Below are 21,320 nucleotides of genomic sequence, written 5' to 3' on the forward strand. Positions count from 1 at the left end.
ACAAATATACAGTATACAAATAAATACTTCCAAAACTGAATACAAAATAAATGCAACAAAAAAATAAATAAATTAAAAAATTTATAAAAATAAATTCACAAATAAATTACTGTAACTCTCAAAAATATTTTAAAAAATAAATAATTAATATATTTCAGACTATTACACAGTGGAAGGCAGCATATTGCACAGCATTACAGTCCATTCAGTTCAGGTGTACTGTGTGTCAATAATGGTATGGAGGTGAGGTGTGGGGTATTTGTGTCCCTCTTTAATGTCCTAATGTGTTTATGATGTTGTGTTTTGTGTGTATTGTGCAGTTGGGTCAGAAATAATGGATGCCATGAATGTATTGAGTGAAGGCACAGAAAAACAGCACATTAAAGCAATCCTTTATGATTTTTGACTTGTGGGTGGAGGTGGAGCTGTGCCTTTGTCCATGAAGCACCTTTTATATATATAATGTGTGTTTTCCATCGAGACACACAATGCAAATGTATCACGATAAACCAGTTCCAACTCTTGAAAATGGAGGTTATAATCCTTGCAGAAGCATATACCTTGCTATAGGCAAATATATATATATATATATATATATATATATATATATATATATATATATATATAGGTCATCAGCTGACCTATTGATATTGAAATCACAATAAACCAGTTCCAACTCTTGAAAATGAATTTATATTCGTGGCAGAAGCATATATGATATTATGTTTTGTGCGTATTTTGCAGTCGGGTCAGAAAATAATGGACTCAAAGATGCCATGAATGTATTGAGCGAAGGCACAGGAAAAAACAGCACATTAAAGCAGTCAATCCTTTATGATTTTTGACTTTGTGGGTGGAGGTGGAGGTGGAGCTGTGCCTTTTGTCCATGAAGCACCTTAGCATTCATTTATATATATATATATAATGTGTGTTTTCCATCAAATGTATCACAGAGTAATATATAATATATATATAGTAATATATAGGTAAAATAGCACATTAAAGCAGTCAATCCTTCATGATTTTTGACTTGCAGGTGGAGGTGTGCCTTTGTCGATGAAGCACCTTTAAAATTCACCCGTTTATATATATATAATGTGTGTTTTCCATCAAATGTATCACAGAGTAATATATGATATATATATAGTAATATATAAGTAAAATAGCACATTAAAGCAGTCAATCCTTTATGATTTTTTGACTTGTTCGTGGAGCTGTGCCTTTTGTTCATGAAGCACCTTAGCATTCATTTATATATATAATGTGTGTTTTCCCATCGAGACACACAATGCAAATACATCACAATAAACAAACAAACTCTTGAAAATGGATGTTATGTGTGAAGGTATAATGTGTTTATGATATTGTTTTGTGCGTATTGTGCAGTTGGGTCAGAAAATAATGGACACAACAATGCCATGAATGTATTGAGCAAAGGCACAGAGTAATATATAATATATATATAGTAATATATAAGTTAAATAGCACATTAAAGCAGTCAATCCTTCATGATTTTTGACTTGTGGGTGGAGGTGGAGGTGGAGCTGTGCCTTTTGTCCATGAAGCACCTTAGAATTCATTTATATATATATATAATGTGTGTTTTCCATCAAATGTATCACAATAAACCAGTTCCAACTCTTGAAAATGGAAGTTATAATACTGGCACATTAAAGCAGTCAATCCTTTCTGATTTTTGACTTGTGGATGGAGGTGGAGGTGGAGATGTGCCTTTTGTCCATGAAGCACCTTAGCATTAGTTTATATATATAATGTGTGTTTTCCATTAAATGTATCACAATAAACAAGTTCCAACTCTTGAAAATGAACGACCAATAAGGTATATGTGTATATTATGATATTGTTTTGTGCGTATTGTGCAGTTGGGTCAGAAATAATGGACACAACAATGCCATGAATGTATTGAGCGAAGGCACAAAGTAATATAATATATATATATATATAGTAATATATAAGGAAAATAGCACATTAAAGCAGTCAATCCTTTATGATTTTTTGACTTGTGGGTGGAGGTGGAGGTGGAGCTGTGCCTTTTGTCCATGAAGCACCTTAGAATTCATTTATATATATATATATATATATATATATAATGTGTGTTTTCCATCAAATATATCACAATAAACAACCTCCAATTCTTAAAACATGAAGTTATAATCGTGAAACAGAAACATATACACCGCTATAGGCAAATATCTATATATATATAGGTCATCAGCTGACCTATAGGGGGCGGGTACGTTTTTGACGTTTTTACATTGTGCGCCTTGAGCGCGCGCTTTTCTTACGCACAGACAGACACAGCACGGGCGCACGGCACCTTTATGTGATCCATCCAGCAGGCTAGCAGCTAGATGCTAAAGTAGCTCCAGTGGTTTGGCCTCACACAGAAAGACCCGCAGAGATCCACACAAAACAGACACGACGAAAGTTAAGTGGTCAAGACACGGCGGTCTACACACACACACAAACGGGTAAGCAAACGTCTAACGCATTCAAAGTGCTTCATGCTGATACAAGTATCGATCTGTGATTTGTCGATAGCGTTAGCGTTAGCTTGTTTGAAGCGTTAGCTTGTTGCTAACGTTACCTGCTTTAGCTCGTTTGCCTTTCATGCCCATTGGTTAGCTCGTTGCTTAGCAAACACAGCTGCAAATCCTCGTGCATATGTGCCCTAAGTTATCTGATAAGTACTTGAACGAGTAGACAATATAAACAGCCAGTTTAGCAGTTTATTGTGCATGTTGCAGATCAATGAAAGCTTGTTTCGTTGCTAACTTAAGCTAGTGCCTGCTCCTCTGTGCTGCTTAACGTTACATAACTAGAGTGTATCGGCTAGAAAAGATGATCCATATCCTCTTTAACGTTAGCTTCTCCTTCTCCTTCTCCATCTCCATCTCCATCTCCATCGTTTCCCCCCTGTGCAGGGGAAAGTGCCATTGGGCCTGCAAACGACACAAGCTTATAGTTGTTCAACAACAACAACAACAAACTATTTTGCTATGGGCAAAAAGTCTCGCGAAGAGGACTCCTCATCCTCTGATGAGGAAGAGTATGTTGTGGAGAAGGTGCTGGACAGGAGGGTGGTGAAAGGCAGGGTCGAGTTCTTCCTGAAGTGGAAAGGATATTCAGAGTAAGTTGATGCCAGTATGCTAATAAACAATACATAAATATTATTTTTTTTATTTTTTTTTGGAGTGTATTATTATATTCAGGTTCACCCAGAAACTAAATGGGGAAAAAAATGGTAATTAACAAGTTAGCAATGTGAATATGTTTAGCAAAGCCAGCAGCTTTTTTGAGTCACATACACTCACATTGGATCTAGTTACTGTAATGCTGCACCAAAGATCAAGAAATAATAGTAAATAAACATGCAATGTTATGGACATCACAGATTATATCAACTTGATTATATTCAACCTTGGTGAAAGGCAGGTTCGAGTTCTTCCTGAAGTGGAAAGGATATTCAGAGTAAGTTGCTGCCAGTATGCTAATAAACAGTACATAAATATCACAATTATTTTATTTTTTTGGAGTGTATTATTAGATAAATTCACCCAGAAACTAAATGGGGGAAAAAAAGGTCATTAACAAGTTAGCAATGTGAATATGTTTAACCAAGCCAGCAGCTTTTTTGAGTCACATACACTCACATTGGATCTAGTTACTGTAATGCTGCACCAAAGATCAAGAAATAATAGTAAACAAACATGCAATGTTATGGACATCACAGATTATATCAACTTGATTATATTCAACCTTGGTGAAAGGCAGGGTCGAGTAATTCCTGAAGTGGAAAGGATATTCAGAGTAAGTTGCTGCCAGTATGCTAATAACTAGTACATAAATATCACAATTATTTTATTTTTTTGGAGTGTATTATTAGATAAATTCACCCAGAAACTAAATGGGGGAAAAAAAGTCGTTAACAAGTTAGCAATGTGAATATGTTTAGCCGAGCCAGCAGGGGCATTCACTGCCTTTTTGAGTCACATATACTCACATCTAGTTACTGTAATGCTGCCCCAAAGATCAAGAAATAATAGTAAACAAACATGCAATGTTATGGACATCACAGATTATATCAACTTTGATATTGATTTCAATAATACGATACGATATGATAATAATTTACTGTCAGACAGGTCTGAAATTTGTTTTGCATCACAGCAGCTCCATTTGCAACATCACATAAAGGACAAAGACAAGAAACAAGGATACATACATTTAGACATTACAATCACAGGAGACGATATTCAGGGCCCTTCAACGTACATTTGATCTGGGATTAGGCTCCATATTTAGTTTTAGGATAGACTGGTGTACAAAAGAATAATAATAACAATAGATCACCCCTCTCTGATTTGTAGATTAAGAGTTATTGGTGCTGACTTGCTGCACTGTGATGTATGATTTTCTTCAGAAAACACAACACCTGGGAGCCAGAGAAGAATCTGGGCTGCCCTGAGCTTATTTCAGAGTTCATGAAGACCTATAAGAAAAGCAGCAGCAGCAGTGGTGGAAGCTCCACGCCCAGCAGCGGGGGCAGCAAATCGGTCACAACCTCTTCACGCACCAAAGAGTCCAGTGGCCCGAAGAAGAGGAGCTCTGATGATGACGATGAGGAGGAGGAGGAGGTGGAGGGTGGAAGTAAGCCCAAAAAGAAGAAGGAGGTATGTGATGTGTCGGTGCAGTAGTATGTTAATTAACAGCTGATGGGTGCTTCGTTTTAGAAGAGAGAGAAACTCTTGTTTACATTTCCAAGGATACACTTCAGCAGCTTTTCATTGATTTGCCAAAGCCTATGCTAGTTTTCTTTGGCATACAGTAAACACATATTGAGTCAGTGGGTTGAGGTTACGAAATGATGGATAATTTTTTATTTTTCTATTATTAAAAGTTACTTTCTAAAAAAAAGACTGAAACAAATAAATAATTTCCCTGTAGAGCATATTTTTATGCTATAGGTAGAAGTGTGAATTGCAGATGCATAGGGTAAATCATGCATTTATTTGCCAACGTACCTGTCTACAATCCAACAGTTTTAACATATGCCAGCATTTAAGATTTTTTTTGTATGCTATAAAAACATTTTTCTCTCTTTTGTTGTCCTTCAGGATGACATTCTAGTTGCACGTGGCTTTGAGAGAGGACTTGATCCGGAGAAGATCATTGGAGCAACTGACTCATGTGGAGACCTAATGTTTCTTATGAAGTGGTACGTTTTGTGTATATGTTCATCTCAAAGTTTGCATGTGGATTGTAGTTTTGGCCCAACGTTGCAGTGTGAAATTTAAAAAACTATTTAAAAAGACAGCAATACGGTCATTAGAAATAGTTTTCTTCCATGCACAGGTCTTCAGTCAGTCTGCACTTCCAGCCCATGCATTAGATTCTTTATATACATTTGTCATGTGCTTGTGGTTCATTGGTTCATGCTTTTTTCATCTATAGATATTTTTAACACTCAATCTTATATTTTTCCTTTCTTCAACACACCATATCTACAATTATGTGAAATATAATATTCACTCCCCTGCCCAGGTAATGTCTGTTCAACACACTTGCAGAGCTGACAACCCACACACTAAACTCCTACATTAGTCTCATGTTCCACCTGTAAGACCCACATTTTAATGCTCATGTTCATCTGTGAGGTGAAAACCACAAATACAAATGTGCATCCTGCTCATAGTTTAGTTTGATCCTCTACTGGACCGCAGTAGAGGCCTTTGTACCAGCGTGTGCTTCAAAGGTAGTTTATCCGACTTCATTATCTGCAGCATCGGAATAAATTTAGAAAACAGTTTCTTAGTAATTTACAAATCTAAGTTTCAGATACCACAAGCGATAAGCGACATGACCTTAAAACATCCTCTACATTTTTTTATAACAAACAATGAAGAGGATTACTTTGAATAATGTAGCGTGTCAACATCTGGCTTTAGAGCACTGTATGGCTGTGATTTTAAGTTACAATTAGTGAAAATCATCATGGTTGTTTTTTCCCCAAAATTGTATTCAGCTAATTATAAGAATGACTCATATGTACTCTGCTTTGGTCTTTGCACTTCATCATGTACTTAGTATTCATATTTCCTCTTTAAAAAGCTGGTATTGTTCTGGTTTCTGGGTGTCAACCCTTCAGTACTGCAAGAGTATTGCCCTGCAACATTTTCCATCTATCCTACTGCTGCTTGTGACTTGTCGTGGCATGATTTCTTTTAATGGGCAGCTCTGATGTGCCAGATTGCTCCTGACAAATTACCCATTAGCGGCACTAATAGCCTAGTTGTCCATTCATATATAAACAGTAAGCCACTCCATAAAAGTTTGTCATTACACATTAGCTAGATGGATATCTGCGTAGTAGCTCGTCGCTATTGCCCGGCTGAGCTCCATTCCCGGCTGTTTGCTGGCTCAAATTGAGGAAACAGTTGTACTTTAACTGTCATTTGTTAATATATTTCTTTAATATAAACGGTAAAAATAGAGTAATTAAAGCCACACTTTGGTCTCTTATTTCTTGCAGGAAAGACTCTGATGAGGCTGATCTTGTGCTTGCCAAGGAGGCCAATCAAAAGTGCCCACAGATCGTCATAGCCTTCTATGAGGAGCGTCTCACCTGGCATGAAGACAGCGACAAGAAGGAGAAGGACGCGGTCACTGCGTGAGTGCATCACCCCAGGAGGAAACCGCACCTCCTCCACTGCAGGGACAACCTTGAGTCAGACATTTTTTCACACCCAAACCTCCCATCCTTGCTCTTCACCGTGTCCAACAAAGACAGCAAACACAGTTGTGTTATCTCCATCCATGCCCCATCGGAGCTCAAAGGCCCCAGACTGCTGAAACGGATCCATCAGACAGGAGGGGAAGCTGTAGCGGACATGGGTGACATGCTACTGGGGAGGGTTTCTGCTGTTCTGTCTTTGTATTCTTTACCTTCTTTTTTTTTTTATTGTCTTAACACATCATATTTTAGTGCTTTCAGGATACGATTGTGTCAGTAAGGTATGTTGCATCCATGAGCACATGTGGCCATCTGTTTAAACATAGTCTTGAGAGCCAGAGTTGGTACAAGCTGTGTCAACTGTGAGCATGTCCCATTGCAGGTGCACGACTCCCATCGTTAAGTCTTTATAGGCAGTGCACCTCTTTGCTTTAACAAACACCACTGAGGGTAAAACTGTAGTATGAATATTCAGGAAGCCACCACCGCAGCACTTTCCTGACTGCATAATCACTTCCTTTTTAAAAACTTTTTATCTCTTGTAGATTTTTTCAGTTTGCCCCGTCTACCGGGACATAACTACTCAATTTGCAAACTTGCAGATGACACCGGCCAATTATGTCTTTATAATGTAGTGATGATATCCTTGTGCATTTTTTAAAAAAAAATTGTAATTTTTATCTCTTATTTCCAAGTTTAACATTTGAACTTTGTGTGGTGTTTTTTTTTTTTTTTCTTTACTCTCTCACCAGTTAAAAAAAAAAAGGACAATAAAACATTTTTTTTGCCCAGTTCTGAACCTTTTTTGTTTTTTTTAACTGCAGTGTTATCTTTGGACCAGTCTCATGTTCACAGGTTAGACAATCTTCACTGTATCCGCATGAAATGTAACCAGCATTAATCACCAGTCATTGGGGTCTGCCACCTTGTGGCTAAAGATGAAAGTCTTTTTTGACCATGTGACCAACCTCTATGATGAGACCTCGCAGTGTTAATGGGGTTACTGATCATGTTAGTTAGTGATACTTTGATAGATTTCTTTTTTTTTTTTTACCGTGCAAAGTGGAAACAAATCTACTCTGCAATTCGAGTATTTGTTGGTGATCATTGTAATTGAAACATTAAAACCTGTTTCTGATTGGATGATGCATATCTTTGGTTTTATTGTGATGAGTAATTTGATTATTCTTAGCCATAAGTATTCAAATGTTTTGTTGCTACCTGGCAAGCGGAGGCTAGTTCTTATACACAAGATGTGTGCCGGTTTTGTAGTTTGAAATGCTGCGCTCCAACATGGACTCTTAGGACCAAATGTTTAGCGTCAACAGACTGAATTCTGTGGGTTTTTTCTTTCTTTTAATCCGCATTGTGAATGAAGGCTGTGACCTTCTCCCCCTTTCATACATTCAGTACATTATTCATGTCCCTTGATATCACTAAGATTTTGGTTTTGGTGTAATTTCCTTTCATTAAAAATATTTTGTCCTTTCAGACCCTTGAGCTTTGTCCTCAGTTTTTGCCGGTGCAGAATTTTTAAAAAGTAGACTATTTCTTGTGTCAACTAAATGTTACAAATATGTGTACAGTAGCACCCTTTAATAAACATTTTCAATGTTAAAGTTGCTGTCAGTTGGCTTTTGTTTTTTAGGATGTGAATGGAATAAGTTACTTTAATTTAAACCTACACCGAAGGAGTACTTAAATGACCGGGAGCCAGGTAGTTAAAAAAGTAAAAATGGCTCATTTAATGGGATTTGTTGTGGATTAAACAATTATTAAATAAACTACACTAAACCTTAGCTCAACATTAGGACATTTCTTAATGTCAGGAGGGAAAAATAACCATATGTCCTGGGGGTATAATAAAAACCTATAAAGTCACAAATATCATGAGACCAAAGCTGTGTAATGTGGCCTCTGTCGAAATGAGACCTTTTTATGTTTTCTTTGTTGAGGAAAATGTTTCAAGAGCATCGGCTGCTCTCACCAGCAGATGGCGCTGTTGAACAACACCAATGCAAATATCATAACTGCATTTTTATGCAAGTCATTCACAGTTCAAACACTTAAACTACTACAACTCATGAATTCATCTTTTCTGAACGGCATTTATCTGTTATTATGCGTCTTTTAGAGGGGCACGGATTCACGTTGTGTTTACTGTGTAACATCACAGCTTTCTTCCACGACGTAAATTGGCTTCTGAGTCACTATTAACATCTGCTGAACCCACCTGTAGGTCCACAAAGTCATGTTGTGCAGTGAAGCATGCCGTGTTCAAACTCACACAGATTTATTTACATTCTAGTGGATTCTATTCTACTTCCTAGAGACACCGGGTACAGTATGTCAGGCTGAGATGTATCTAAAATAAAGCACATGAAGAATATACAGAATATCCATTTGATGTTTGCACTTTATGTCTTAAATAGAAACAGATAGTGATCCATAGAAATGAGGAGAAAGAGAGAGAGAGAAAGCGATTGAGAATGACATGCAACTAAGGTCCCCGGCCGGATGCGAGCTGAGGACATTATGGTTCATGCATGGTGTGTCCCTCCTTTAAAGCCCCCAAGCCATTGAGGCACCCCACTTCCTTTTGATGTAATGATGCAGCCATAAAACATCCAGCCATTGTAAGCACCACATAGCTTGAATAACAAACCGAATACACCGAATATGCACTGCTGTAATATGTGAGTTTTTTTTTCCTCGATTTGAAAGTGACTCAACGGATATATAAAAAGGAGGCAGCAAAAGCACTAAAGCTCAAAAATGTGAGGGCGAGCCCCCATTCTGTCACAGTCTGGCCACCATGACTAAAACAGGAAATTAGTTGTTTAATATAATAAATAGGCAAGTGTCTCTGCAATGGGGACCTACTGCAATATCAGTAATAAACTGCAGTGAAGGTTGAGTCTAATCCTTGTTCTTCTCTCACCACCCTCTTTTTCTTTCTTGCTGCCTTTTATAGTGACTCTCTCTGACACACACACGCACACACACACACACAAAGTGCTGCTCAGCTACGTCTAAAGTGATGGAATTTTCCAAGCAAAAAAGGCTTTTACACTCCAAATGGAATGCAAAGGTCACTAGTAAATTTCCAGCCCCTGGGACCATTAAGCTGGGCAAAGGGAGCGAGCAGCAGGCTGTTTTATGGAGCCTGGAGCTGTCTGCTGACAAACCCAGGCCAGTAGGTTTGGTTGGGAAAGCCACAGTGGCACTCATGGGAGCTGTGCCTGTGTGATGTGTGTGGCAAATACAGATGCAAGCTCAGACGGAGTGCGGAGTGAAGCTTCACCGAAGCTAGAAAATCTAAATGAGGAAAATATGATTCAAGCTTCATGCTAGAAATGTGTAGTGTAGCGTGTACTTTGTGTGTGTGGCAGAGTCAATAAGGAGCTGTATGTGCTTTGTTTAGCTAAGAAGAGTGTTTTAGCACACAGGCAGCACTGAAGAATTATTTAATATTTTGAATAGCCTATAAATTTAATTTAGTGTAACTTGCAGTATTTTTTAATTGGAAACAATAATACTGCTTTTTTTGTGTCTTGCAGAGTATGTTGTTTGTCTCAATGGGCACCATGTGTTAAAATATAGTCACATTTTGGTGTAAATTTATTTATTTATATATGCGCAGCAGCCTCCCTGCACTTCAAACCTATAGTCCCTTCTGTACCAGTAACTTCTAGTGCAAATGAGTTCCTCGGGGTGCTGCCCACGGCAGAGGTGGGTCGTCTTGCAGCACATTACACCAAATGAGTGTCGGGGGAGCTGTGGCGAGGGAAGGGACTGCTGCAGTGGGCCTCATCAGTGTTACACAGCTTGTTCAAGGATACCACTAAAACAGCAAACAAATAAATGTGCACTCATAGATAACACCGAACGCACGGCAGAAAGTGCTATTATCTTGTATATGAAAGGAGAGAAAAAAAGATTTGTAGTGTTCAGTTAGTGTCCCAGAGAAACTGTGAAAAATGGCTCTAAAAGTGCTGTAAGTCATGAGTATCACAGGGGCCGATGTAATTTGATGTGGCCTTTGCTGTGCTGTGATCATGCAGGCACAGCTGCCCAACAGCTGTGTCTCCATTTTTTCCTTGTTGCAACCAGATATATAAAAAAGTCTACGGTGACGACTGGCGCATCATTTCCCCGCACAGTGCACTGATCCTGTGTGAAGGTGATTGCGACGTGATGCTCTAATTTGGGTGGCTATCACACTTAATGTGCAGTAAAGCCCCATAGACTGTGCTTCTTGGTTCTAAATGCCCCCTCTACTGCGCCACTGCTCTCCCCCGCCGCCAAGCCTCTGCTGGCTGTGTTTCCCCTTCACCCCCCCACTCCTCCCTTCATCTTCCTCTCCCCACCAGGGGAAAGAGTTATAGCTGCCATAAAAGGCAGGTAATGCATTGTTAACTAATTCTGTCTGCTCAGAGCTGATATATCCTCTGCTCTAAATCTCTGTGCTTCCAATAAAATGCAAATGCTAATGCTTGCCCTCCATGAGCTGATATCATTTTTAACAGGTCAGAGGTAAATGCTAGAGGAGGGTGGGGTGGGCCAGAGGTAGTCTGTGGTGGGGCTTGGAGCCGTCATGGTACATTTTGGCGGAAAGGGGACCTCCAGACCTGATCCGCACACCACTGGCCAACAGTACGCATGCATCTAAGTGTGCACATATGGCTGTAGGCATGCACATGAGACTGCAACGGTCCATTTTTGTTAATCTTTAGGGGTGCATGGGAGGGGTTAACTTGTGATAAAGCTCTTTGTTATCGAGAAGCATTTCAGTCAACCCTCATTCACCATCAAATAACACCAATTTGCCTGTGGATGTAATGCATCATATTTCCATGTTAATAGTATTGTCATACTCCGTGTAACCTTGGGCTTCTAAATATTGATCCACTTCTAGATTTTCAATTATCCTGTGCCGTTTTTCTGCCATCTGGTAAGGACCAGTGATTTGTGTTCCTTCATATCTGGAGGCTTGTCCTGTAATTAGACCATAAATTAATTTGCAGAGAGGAAGAGTGAGCGGAAAAGATTGAAGGCATTAAGTAAGTCCTCGGTGATTGGAGACAGAAAATCATAGGAAACCACCAGCCCAGTGTTTTATTCACTATAGAATAAGATAATTGGATTACAAATTCCAACACCATAACTTTTCTGTCCCCGCATGTGTCACTTGTTTTTCTTTCAAGTATTTAAAACCATGCTGCTGCCGCTAATGATTGCTTGTAAGTCACTTCTTCAGTAAATGGCTAGAAATCATCCCATGACATAATTATACCTAATTACTTGCAGTGCAGCAGCAAAAATGATTAGGAAAAATGGGGCATATTAGTGTCAAAATGTGTGTGAAACTTTGCAGTGAAATGTTCTGTGAATCCATCAGCGGATTTAAAATGACCCCCCACGCAGGCAGACAACATGTGCGCTTCGAACCTTGTTCTTATTTACAGCACAGCTCAAGCGGAGGTCTTTAAAAAAAAGCACATCTTGATTGATTTTAAATTGGGAGTATATGCTCTCCTGCAAGATTAGCTCATTGTCCCCCTGCTGCTAAATTACACATAGTGATTGGGGCTGTCGCTGCACAGTGTCTGAGCACTACAACTGCTGCTCTCTTTGCCATGTGGAAATTCACATTAGACAAGCCTAAGTTACTCGTTAAAGCAATTGAGAGCAAAAACATATGCAACAGAATGGGCTTTTCTTGGTGGTGGAAAAGGCTAAATCAGCAGGATCGGAGGGTAAAACACTGTATACAGACTACAAGATGGTATAAAGTGAATGAGGGTGAAGTTACAGTACAGTCTGTCGATGGAAACTGCACTGGTTCTCATTCCCAGGGTGTCAAATACCTACACTTTGTCACGGCCGTCGGCTTTAGATACCGATGCACAAGGCACCCTTTTGCGTCGGTATGAGACGCACCGAGCTTTCCATTAACTACAATGTAAACCCATTTCGCGCCAATATTAAACGCTCAGGGGAAGTGCAGTGGTGACGTAGTTTAAACAGCGAAAGAGACACACAGAGCGGGCGGGAGGGGAGATCGATGGGTCCAACGAACACAAGGCTTTCATCCAGGAGACCTCTCTTTGTGTCTTGTGCGTCACATTACAATCAGCTGATCTTTTGTTAAGCACGTGTTTACTGCGACCGAAAAGTGACGCCGAGGGGTCTGACAAAGCGTCAGTATATGACGAATTGGGATGAGAGCACGTTGCAGCAGTCTGAAACTGCATTGGTGTACCTGCTCTACATGATACCTTGGGTGTAACTTAGGCAAGGCCACAGCTGCCAGCGTGCTCTGATCATATCTTGTGGGAGAGGCAAGGTCAGCCAACACAGAGCCCACCTGCTCCCCCATTCTCCATCACACACAGTCCCTCAGCCCCTGGACTACCCGGTGGAAACACGCCTGACTGCCGCCGCTGCTGCTACAGACAGCATGTGTCCCTGAATTTATGATGGCGACTTATTGTCGGCCTTTCACGTTAAATGTCATCTTGAGTTTCCCAGTCGAGCTGTATGTGTGGCGAGCGTTAATCCATTAACATTCAGAGCAGACACGTACAGAGGCTGGCTCTCTGCCAGCCCGGAGCCCTGACAGTCTTTGACCCGCCGCTGACCACAAGGCTCTCCTGCTCCGAGCCATATAGCCAGCCTCGACATAATACAGCGCCATAAACTATCTAATGTTACACTGTATGTGAACGTGAAGTATTACACGCTTGAGGTCCAGTATGCAAGGCTTATAACCGAGTGAGAAGAGTCCAGCTGCCACAGGCTCTTTTTGGCCGAGTAGTGGAGAAAAAAAAATCACATCTGTCTACAAAACTCCACACATCTTATATTTTAATCGTAGGATGTCAAATGAACATAAAGTTTCAGTCCTTTCTATTTCCATTAAGGATTAGAGTTCAGAGAGGCCATGAAATCCCTAGGATTTTCTGCGGTGGTATTCATTTCAACAGGAGATGTTGAAGTTCATATTAAGTGATCCACGAGGAATAGCTCTGGCAGAACTGAACGCGCTGCGAGGCTTGCCCCGGCCTCAGAATAGAGAGCTTTCAACAACATGCTGCTGGAGGTGGCTCCTGGACTGATTATCATTTTAGTGGCTTATAAAGCTTTGATAAATACTTTATAAAGCCCACGTTGCATAACAAATCTAACACATAAAAGAAGATGTTACTCCACACTGGATAAAGGGGCTCTTGACAGGTTCTCGAATAGGTTTTATAATTCAATATTACAACCACCATCCTTGTAAGGGCCCTGTCATGTCCCGAGGCCCACAGGATATATACGTTAAACACACATTCAAGTGCTCACAGTCCAGTCCATTACACTGATTAGCAGTAAACACATTTGTAATAAAACTTAGTGAAATAGAGGAGGATGGGCTGCGCGCTGATTCATGGTGGAATCTAGGTGAAATATAAAGTGTCTGAGGTGTCATACTTCTGAGGGCGCGGGAGTGATACAGGGCTTTACTTACAGGATCCGTAACGCACACGAGCCAATTTATCCAAACAGCTCATGTCTAAACAGGGAGTCCTTCATCTCCAATGTTGGCCAGGAATAAACAGAGGCAAAGCAGTGTGACAGAGGTCCAGTAAACGTGAGAGAATCTGGGAGGCAGAGCAGACCAAACAGATGTCTTTCCACACCTCCTACGTCTATTCCCATGCTCTCTGCTGCTGTCTATCCCCCACTTTACCTGACTGCCCATTTGTCTCATTCCTTCTCTCTTCTGATTTAAAGGTCCCATATCGTGCTCATTTTCAAGTTCATACTTGTATTTTGTGTTTCTACTATGTTTACATGCTGTAATGTTCAAAGAACCTTTATTTTCATCCTACTGTCTGCCTGGATATGCCTGTATTTACCCTCTGTCTGAAATGCTCAGTTTTGTGCATTTAACAGAATTGCAATGGAATTTATAGGCGACAGTTTGGGTCCATGTGTACTTCCTGTCAGCTGATGTCATTGTTTGCGTCCAATATTCCATACCAACATGCTATTTAGTACGCTTAAAACAATAAGTGAGATATTTTAGTTTGTGAAACCTTAGTATGAAACCAATAGTGCATGAATTGCATACTATTTCCAGTGAAATATTACAGTATGCAACGCTGCAATACAATCCAATACGGTAGTGCCGAAAACGTTCATAACGGACGTTGACAGACAGCTCTGTAATGTCAATAACGCTTCTGTAAGTATACATTTTCAATTTGCTAGGCATAATATATATTTTAAATTAATTAAGACTTTCATTCTCACAAATCGTCGTTTGAGGTTGGCACGGGTTACCATGGTTACACGTCTCCAACTGGCAAGGAGGTTCTCAGAAAGTGACGATGTAAATTACTGCTCAGTGTGTCCGAAAAGATACGTACTACTGTTATTCACACAAAATGTATGTTCTACCTATTGGGTATGCAGTGCATACTATGCGATTTCGGACGAAGCCATACACTGCAACACATTTAGAATATTTATGTTTAAAGCTGTGAAATGGTCTATATATATATTTGTGACATCACAAATGGACAGAAATCTTTGTTTCTGAATACGGGCTGTGAGTATTTCTCTGTGGATTTCAGTACTTTCACAGTATTTATATAGCACTTAAATCTGCTTTATCATATAAGCCAAGAAAATCTCCCTTTTTACAATATGGGACCTTTGACTTTGTTGCCTGGTTTGAAATCTGTTCGCCATGAACCAAACCACACATGACATAAGCATTATTGGAAGGTTTAATGGTCCATTTTTAGCACAGATCGGTTCTGCGAGGAAGAAGAGCGGGATGAAGAAGAAGAAAGGGTGGATCATGTGTTTCCACTTTTGACCCCTCCACTGCGGCATGTACACACCTGGTTCAGTTTAGAAGGCTGGAATAGCTGACGGCAAAGCGGCTGGTGGTTTCATCTGCGGAGAGGTCTAATTGTTTACACCACCGATTATCTCTAAAAGATCTGCTGTGTGCGATCTGAAATTTGTTTTCATGTCATAAAATCATAAAATGATAGACTCACTGTCAGTGGTGAGCCAGCCAACCAGTGCCTGAAATTCAAACCTGAAGAGAATGGTTTCACCTTTAGGCAACAATCTTGTTATCAATGTTATCAATAGCACCTTAACAAGGTGCTATTGATAACACTGATAACATTAATTTTTTCATTCTTCCTCCTCCGTTCCATTGCATTCACTTCACAACAAGTGGTTGCCAGTTTGTTGCACAACCTGTGGCTGTTGGTAGTTGTTTGTTGGTTTTGTGCCAAATTGTAATTATATGGGTTATTGTTATTTGGACTATTAAGCTGCGATAGCTCATATGTGCCAACGTCAGTTGTCACTTGTTCCCACGGTAAATATTCATATATTCTGCAGCCTGATGGAGACACTAGTGTCAAACTCAGCCATTCATCTCTTTTTTCCACACTAACTGGCAACCGGATCACGACACAGAGATACCACGTGATACCAACGTTGTTATACTATTGGCTCACAAGCCTTGTTAGAAGTGGGAACCAAACCAAAGAGTATAGAAGCAAAGAGACAAAATTCCCTTGTTTTTCTACAACAGCCGCTGTCGCCATTTAGGACAGAAAACACATATTATATTTATAATATTTTACTCTTCAACACAGGCCATTTCGGTAGAATACGACAATAGAATAGAAATAATTTTGTTTTAATTTGTACGGCACTTTTTAGGTGGACGTTTTACTGGTTTCAGGTAGTCGCTTTCAGTCCACAATGGCGGAAGCGTAGCTTTGCTGCTTGGCGATGTTGCAATGGAACGAACAATTGACTTTCACTTCTTGGCAATATACGTTCTTTGACCGAACGTCAGATATCTTCCACAGAGATAAACAAAACATTAATTTTTGGACACGCCAAAAAAAATTAAATGCTAAATTCACAATCATAATATTTATTTAATTATTTAATTTAGCCATACTTTTCTTCATTATTTGTCTACATAAAAATGTTATCAATTAAACTTTAAAAAAGAAAAAAAGATGTTAACAGGCCAAGAAAAATAACCTTTGATAATTTTTGTTAGCGAGGCCGCATTACTTCAAAATGACATCTTTAAAAGGCATATTTTTAGGCGCAACTATGTGAAAATGTATGTCAGATGTGTTGCCTTGATGACTTGCAGGGCAAAGCACGGCCACCTCAGACTCTTGGAGCTAACTCATCTGTTTTCTATTGGTGGAAGTGATTCTGGCAGGAAGGCCGGGGAAGTAGATGAAGGCAGGCTGGGTTATAGAAGGACGGTAAAAAAAAAAAAAGAGAGTAAAAAGGGTAGAGAAACAGGAAATGGCAGTGTAACCCACTGGGTCCACTTACCATCTTGCCAGAACCCTCTGGCCACAGCCTACCTACTGGGCCAGCAGTTTCCATCACCTGCTGCTTCTGGTCCCCCCCACATAAACCCAGGTGCTCCTGAATAAAGCTCTCTTTCTCCAGGAGCCACAGGGAGCCTGAGGGGAGGCTGCAATACTGGAGGAGGCGGTGCTGCTATATTATAACAGGGAAACTCTGCCTTCCTTGTGAGAACATGTTATGGAAAATACTGCTCCACAATAAGAGCAGGGGGATTTCCATCAACCCCCTGCAAAGAGCTCCATTCCTGCGTTTTTATTAATTCTGTCTTCTAATTAAAAGAAGCTGGACCATTCAATATAAAGTTGCAGCATCTTTTTATTACTGTTTCCTTACCTGCGTGAGATTAATATAAACCTGGTCCACTGGGAGGGATAGCAAATCTCCCCAGCTCCTCACTGCCCCCTGGCATCCTGAAGGTGCTGCTGCAGCCGAGCTGAGCTGATAAACCCTAGAAATCATTCCCGACTCCAGCCAGAGCTCTTTACAGTACCTTCAGCGCTCCCTGGTGATGGATTAATGCACTGTTGTTGTCATTTTATTGCCATTTTATTGCCCTGGTGCAATTTACCAGGCTTTATGTGCCTCTGCTGTCCGGCGGAGCGACGCGCAGGCGCACCAGCCTGGCATTCCTAGACAAAAGGCCACCGCTCACCAGATCACTGCGCAGGCGCACCACACACAACTCACACACACACACAATCTAAATCAAAAACACGATTCATTCAAACAGGAATGGGGTACTATTGAGGCTAGCAGATGAAAGCAGCAGTAGTGAATCTTAGAGCTGGCTGATGGACTTCACATTCATCCACTGCTGCTGCTGCTGTTCTCCTCTCTCACCACTGGAGGGCAACAGCTGGCCTGCAGCTGCAGCCTGAAGCAACAACAACACAACACATGGGTCCCTCAAATAATATTATTTATTAGAATATTCATGCGCGTCTGCTGTTTGAATCTGATCTACAACATTTATAGTTTTTTGCATTTGTAGTGCAGTTGAAGCCTAAAGGCAATTGCAGGTTTTGAGTTTGTCACGATTCCTCCTAGGGTGAGTTGCTGTAAAGTGGGACACTGCCTGTGGGTGTAGGTCGTCTTCAAACAAATAAAAGTCAATAAAACTATTAATATTTAATGTCTTTCTAATATAGTTATTTGCATTTGTATGCAGTTGAAGCCTAAAGACAAAGGCTGTTGCAGGTTTTGAGTTTGTCACGAATCCTCCTAAATTGGGACACTGCCAAATGTGGGACACCTAAGCTCCAGTGGGTGTAGGTCTTCCTCAAACAAATAAAAGTCAATAAAACTATTCATATTTAATGTCTTTCTAATATAGTTATTTGCATTTTGTAGTGCAGTTGAAGCCTGAAGGCAAAGGCTATTGCAGGTTTTGAGTTTGTCACGAATCCTCCTATAGGGTGAGTTGCTGTAAAGTGGGACACTGCCTAATGTGGGACACCTAAGCTCCAGTGGGTGTAGGTCATCTTCAGACAAATAAAAGTCAACAAAACTATTGATATTTAATGTCTTTCTAATATGCCTTAGAAATGCTTCAAAACTATTATAGTCTTTATTGATTATCTTTTATTTATTTATTATTATGTATAGTCTTATTGTTTGTTTTGACGTTGTTCAACTCTCCATGCAACATCCACACATAAGCCTAGGTTTTGTATCAGCAATAACATTGTAAGTGGTAAAATGACTGAACATGGTGTTGCACATTTAGCCTTGAGTTTTTACCTACATTATTTAAGGTGATTTTAGGCCTTTTAACAGACTTTTGTATAAAGTTGAAGCCTAAAGGCAAAGGCTATTGCAGGTTTTGAGTTTGTCACGAATCCTCCTATAGGGTGAGTTGCCCTAAAGTGGGACACTGCCTAATGTGGGACACCTAAGCTTCACTGGGTGTAGGTCTTCCTCAAACAAATAAAAGTCAATAAAACTATTGATATTTAATGTCTTTCTAATATAGTTATTTGCATTTTGTAGTGCAGTTGAAGCCTAAAGGCAAAGGCTTTTGCAGGTTTTGAGTTTGAATCCTCCTATAGGGTGAGTTGCTGTAAAGTGGGACACTGCCTAATGTGGGACACCTAAGCTCCAGTGGGTGTAGATCTTCTTCAAACAAATAAAAGTCTAGAAAACTATTGATATTTAATGTCTTTCTAATATGCCTAAATGCTTAAAAACTATTAATGATTATCTTTTATTTATTTATTATTATTTTATAGTCTTATTGTTTGTTTGACGTTGTTCGATTCTCCGTGTAACATCCACACATAAGCCTAGGTTTTGTATCAGCAATAACATTGTAAGTGGTGAAATTACTGAACATGGTGTTGCACATTTAGCCTTGAATGTTTCCCTACATTAATTAAGGTGATTTTAGGCCTTTTTAACAGACTTTTGTCTTTGTCCCTCATTTTTGGACATGGCTGTCCCACATTAGAAAATCAAGATTTGTCTTGAGAACTTGGCATTAGAGTATTGATATGTCTACCATTTCTTTTATGAGTGTGATAAGTGCATTTTCCTTTTTTCGGGGGGGTTTGATTAGGACACATCCTGGGTATTTCAGAGTGGTACTGGGTATGGATTTAATGTATTGGCTTCATATCACGATATATTCCAGGAATCTGGAAAAAAATGTCCCACATTAGGCTAATTCACCCTATGCATTCTGCAGAGGCCTCATTTGAGGGCGAGGTCTGCTTTATTTTCATGACGAAAATAGTCAAATTTATAGGAGCCTACATATTTTGACATTTTAAATGTTCTGCCATGATAATAAAGATATTAATCTTTTCAACAACCTCCATTTAACACTTACACAATTGCAAAACACACATTTCTGGTGTCACTGCCACAGTTTTAAAGTAAACACACCCACACATTGCACACGCACTCCACACAGCTGCTGATCCGAGGTCGTTGTTGTAACATGTGGAGAAGTTTTGTCAAATCTCTTGCCAAACAATTATCTCTCTCAAGCAGTTGGAAACCAGCCTTTACACCCAGAGCCAAAACCTTTTGGTGGGAAAAAAACCCCACTTGGTTTGTATTATGTTTGTCTTGATAGCAATATAATGCATGCTATTTTAACAGTAGTCTATCATTTTAAATCTGTGTTAATTACAATAAACACAAACTAATCCCTTCTTTGGTTGTTTTAATTGTTAATATCATTTTGCATGTGTGATTGACACAGAAAGTTATCTCGTAATAAAATTATTATTATTTATTTTGAGATCAAATGAACACAGAGTTAATAGGTTTAACTATGAGTAGACATATCTAGTGATCGCGACTGGGAGCGGCCACCAGAGGGAGCACAGATGCTGCTAAATCCAAGGCAATACCTGGCAATTAAAAACCACAAGGCTGCTAAACTAAGAACATTAAAGTCATACATCATTGTCCATACAAGAATTACCATTGCAGATACATATCAGCTGCTACGAAATTATTTCAACATCAAACAACTCCAACAACCTCCCATCCCTGCCCTGAAATTTATTTCACGTCTCATGTTGCCTGTTTTGGTTTAGGGGCGTATGTGGAAGTATGCCTGTGTGTATATATTTCTTTCACATTTGCAGTGTAAAGTACAATCTTTGCAAGGACCTGTAACCTCAGAGTCTCTTACGCCCTGAGAGGTGCTGATCCATCACTCTTAATGGAAGAGGATAAGTTTCAGCCAGTGAAAGAGAGAACAGACAAAGGCAGGACGATTTATGGCAGACGTAGAAGTGGAACTCCTGGCTGTGGGCCTTGATCTGAGCCGGGCTGTGGCTAGGCTAGGCTAGGCTACGCCCCGGGCCAGGGTCATTCACATGCACGCTCACATAACTCCAATCCCCGCACCACATCCCAAAATCCAGACCTTTCCCTCAAGCTTTTGAAGTTCCCCTGCCCCCTTCTTCTGGACTTACTTTTGCACGTCTATCTTTCCCAGTGAGCGGCGAGCTCTGGGTGGTGAAATATGGAGTGGAGACCTGTTACATGTTAGCTTAGGAGATAGCCAAGGTGTAAATTATGTAGGAGTCGCTGGCCAACCTTATTTATGAGAGGCCTGTCAGGTGTTTAGGTGTTGGAGTGAGATGTGCGGCTTAAACCGTTTACTTCACTGTAAATCAGGTCACGC

At 40.0% G+C, this 21,320-nt stretch overlaps 1 protein-coding gene across 1 annotated transcript; it reads left to right on the forward strand.

Moving 5' to 3' along the window:
• The first annotated feature begins 2,253 nt into the window (after window positions 1-2,253).
• On the forward strand, window positions 2,254-8,373 carry cbx5 (chromobox homolog 5 (HP1 alpha homolog, Drosophila)). The gene is made up of 5 exons (XM_037772239.1): window positions 2,254-2,492; window positions 2,946-3,151; window positions 4,445-4,694; window positions 5,139-5,239; window positions 6,554-8,373. Exons 2-5 carry the CDS (start codon window positions 3,021-3,023, stop codon window positions 6,693-6,695), a joined length of 624 nt encoding a protein of 207 aa, XP_037628167.1. The 5' UTR covers window positions 2,254-2,492; window positions 2,946-3,020; the 3' UTR covers window positions 6,696-8,373.
• The last annotated feature ends 12,947 nt before the right edge of the window (window positions 8,374-21,320 follow it).

Source organism: Sebastes umbrosus, chromosome 6, assembly GCF_015220745.1.
Source record: "Sebastes umbrosus isolate fSebUmb1 chromosome 6, fSebUmb1.pri, whole genome shotgun sequence".
In the NCBI taxonomy this organism is placed as follows: domain Eukaryota; kingdom Metazoa; phylum Chordata; class Actinopteri; order Perciformes; family Sebastidae; genus Sebastes; species Sebastes umbrosus.

Bases quoted from the DNA above. Each gene is read 5' to 3' on its own strand.
- cbx5 (XM_037772239.1), top strand. From the start codon at position 3,021: ATGGGCAAAAAGTCTCGCGAAGAGGACTCCTCATCCTCTGATGAGGAA. The intron at 3,152-4,444 runs GTAAGTTGATGC...GATTTTCTTCAG, and splicing joins AAGTGGAAAGGATATTCAGA to AAAACACAACACCTGGGAGC. The intron at 5,240-6,553 runs GTACGTTTTGTG...TATTTCTTGCAG, and splicing joins CTAATGTTTCTTATGAAGTG to GAAAGACTCTGATGAGGCTG.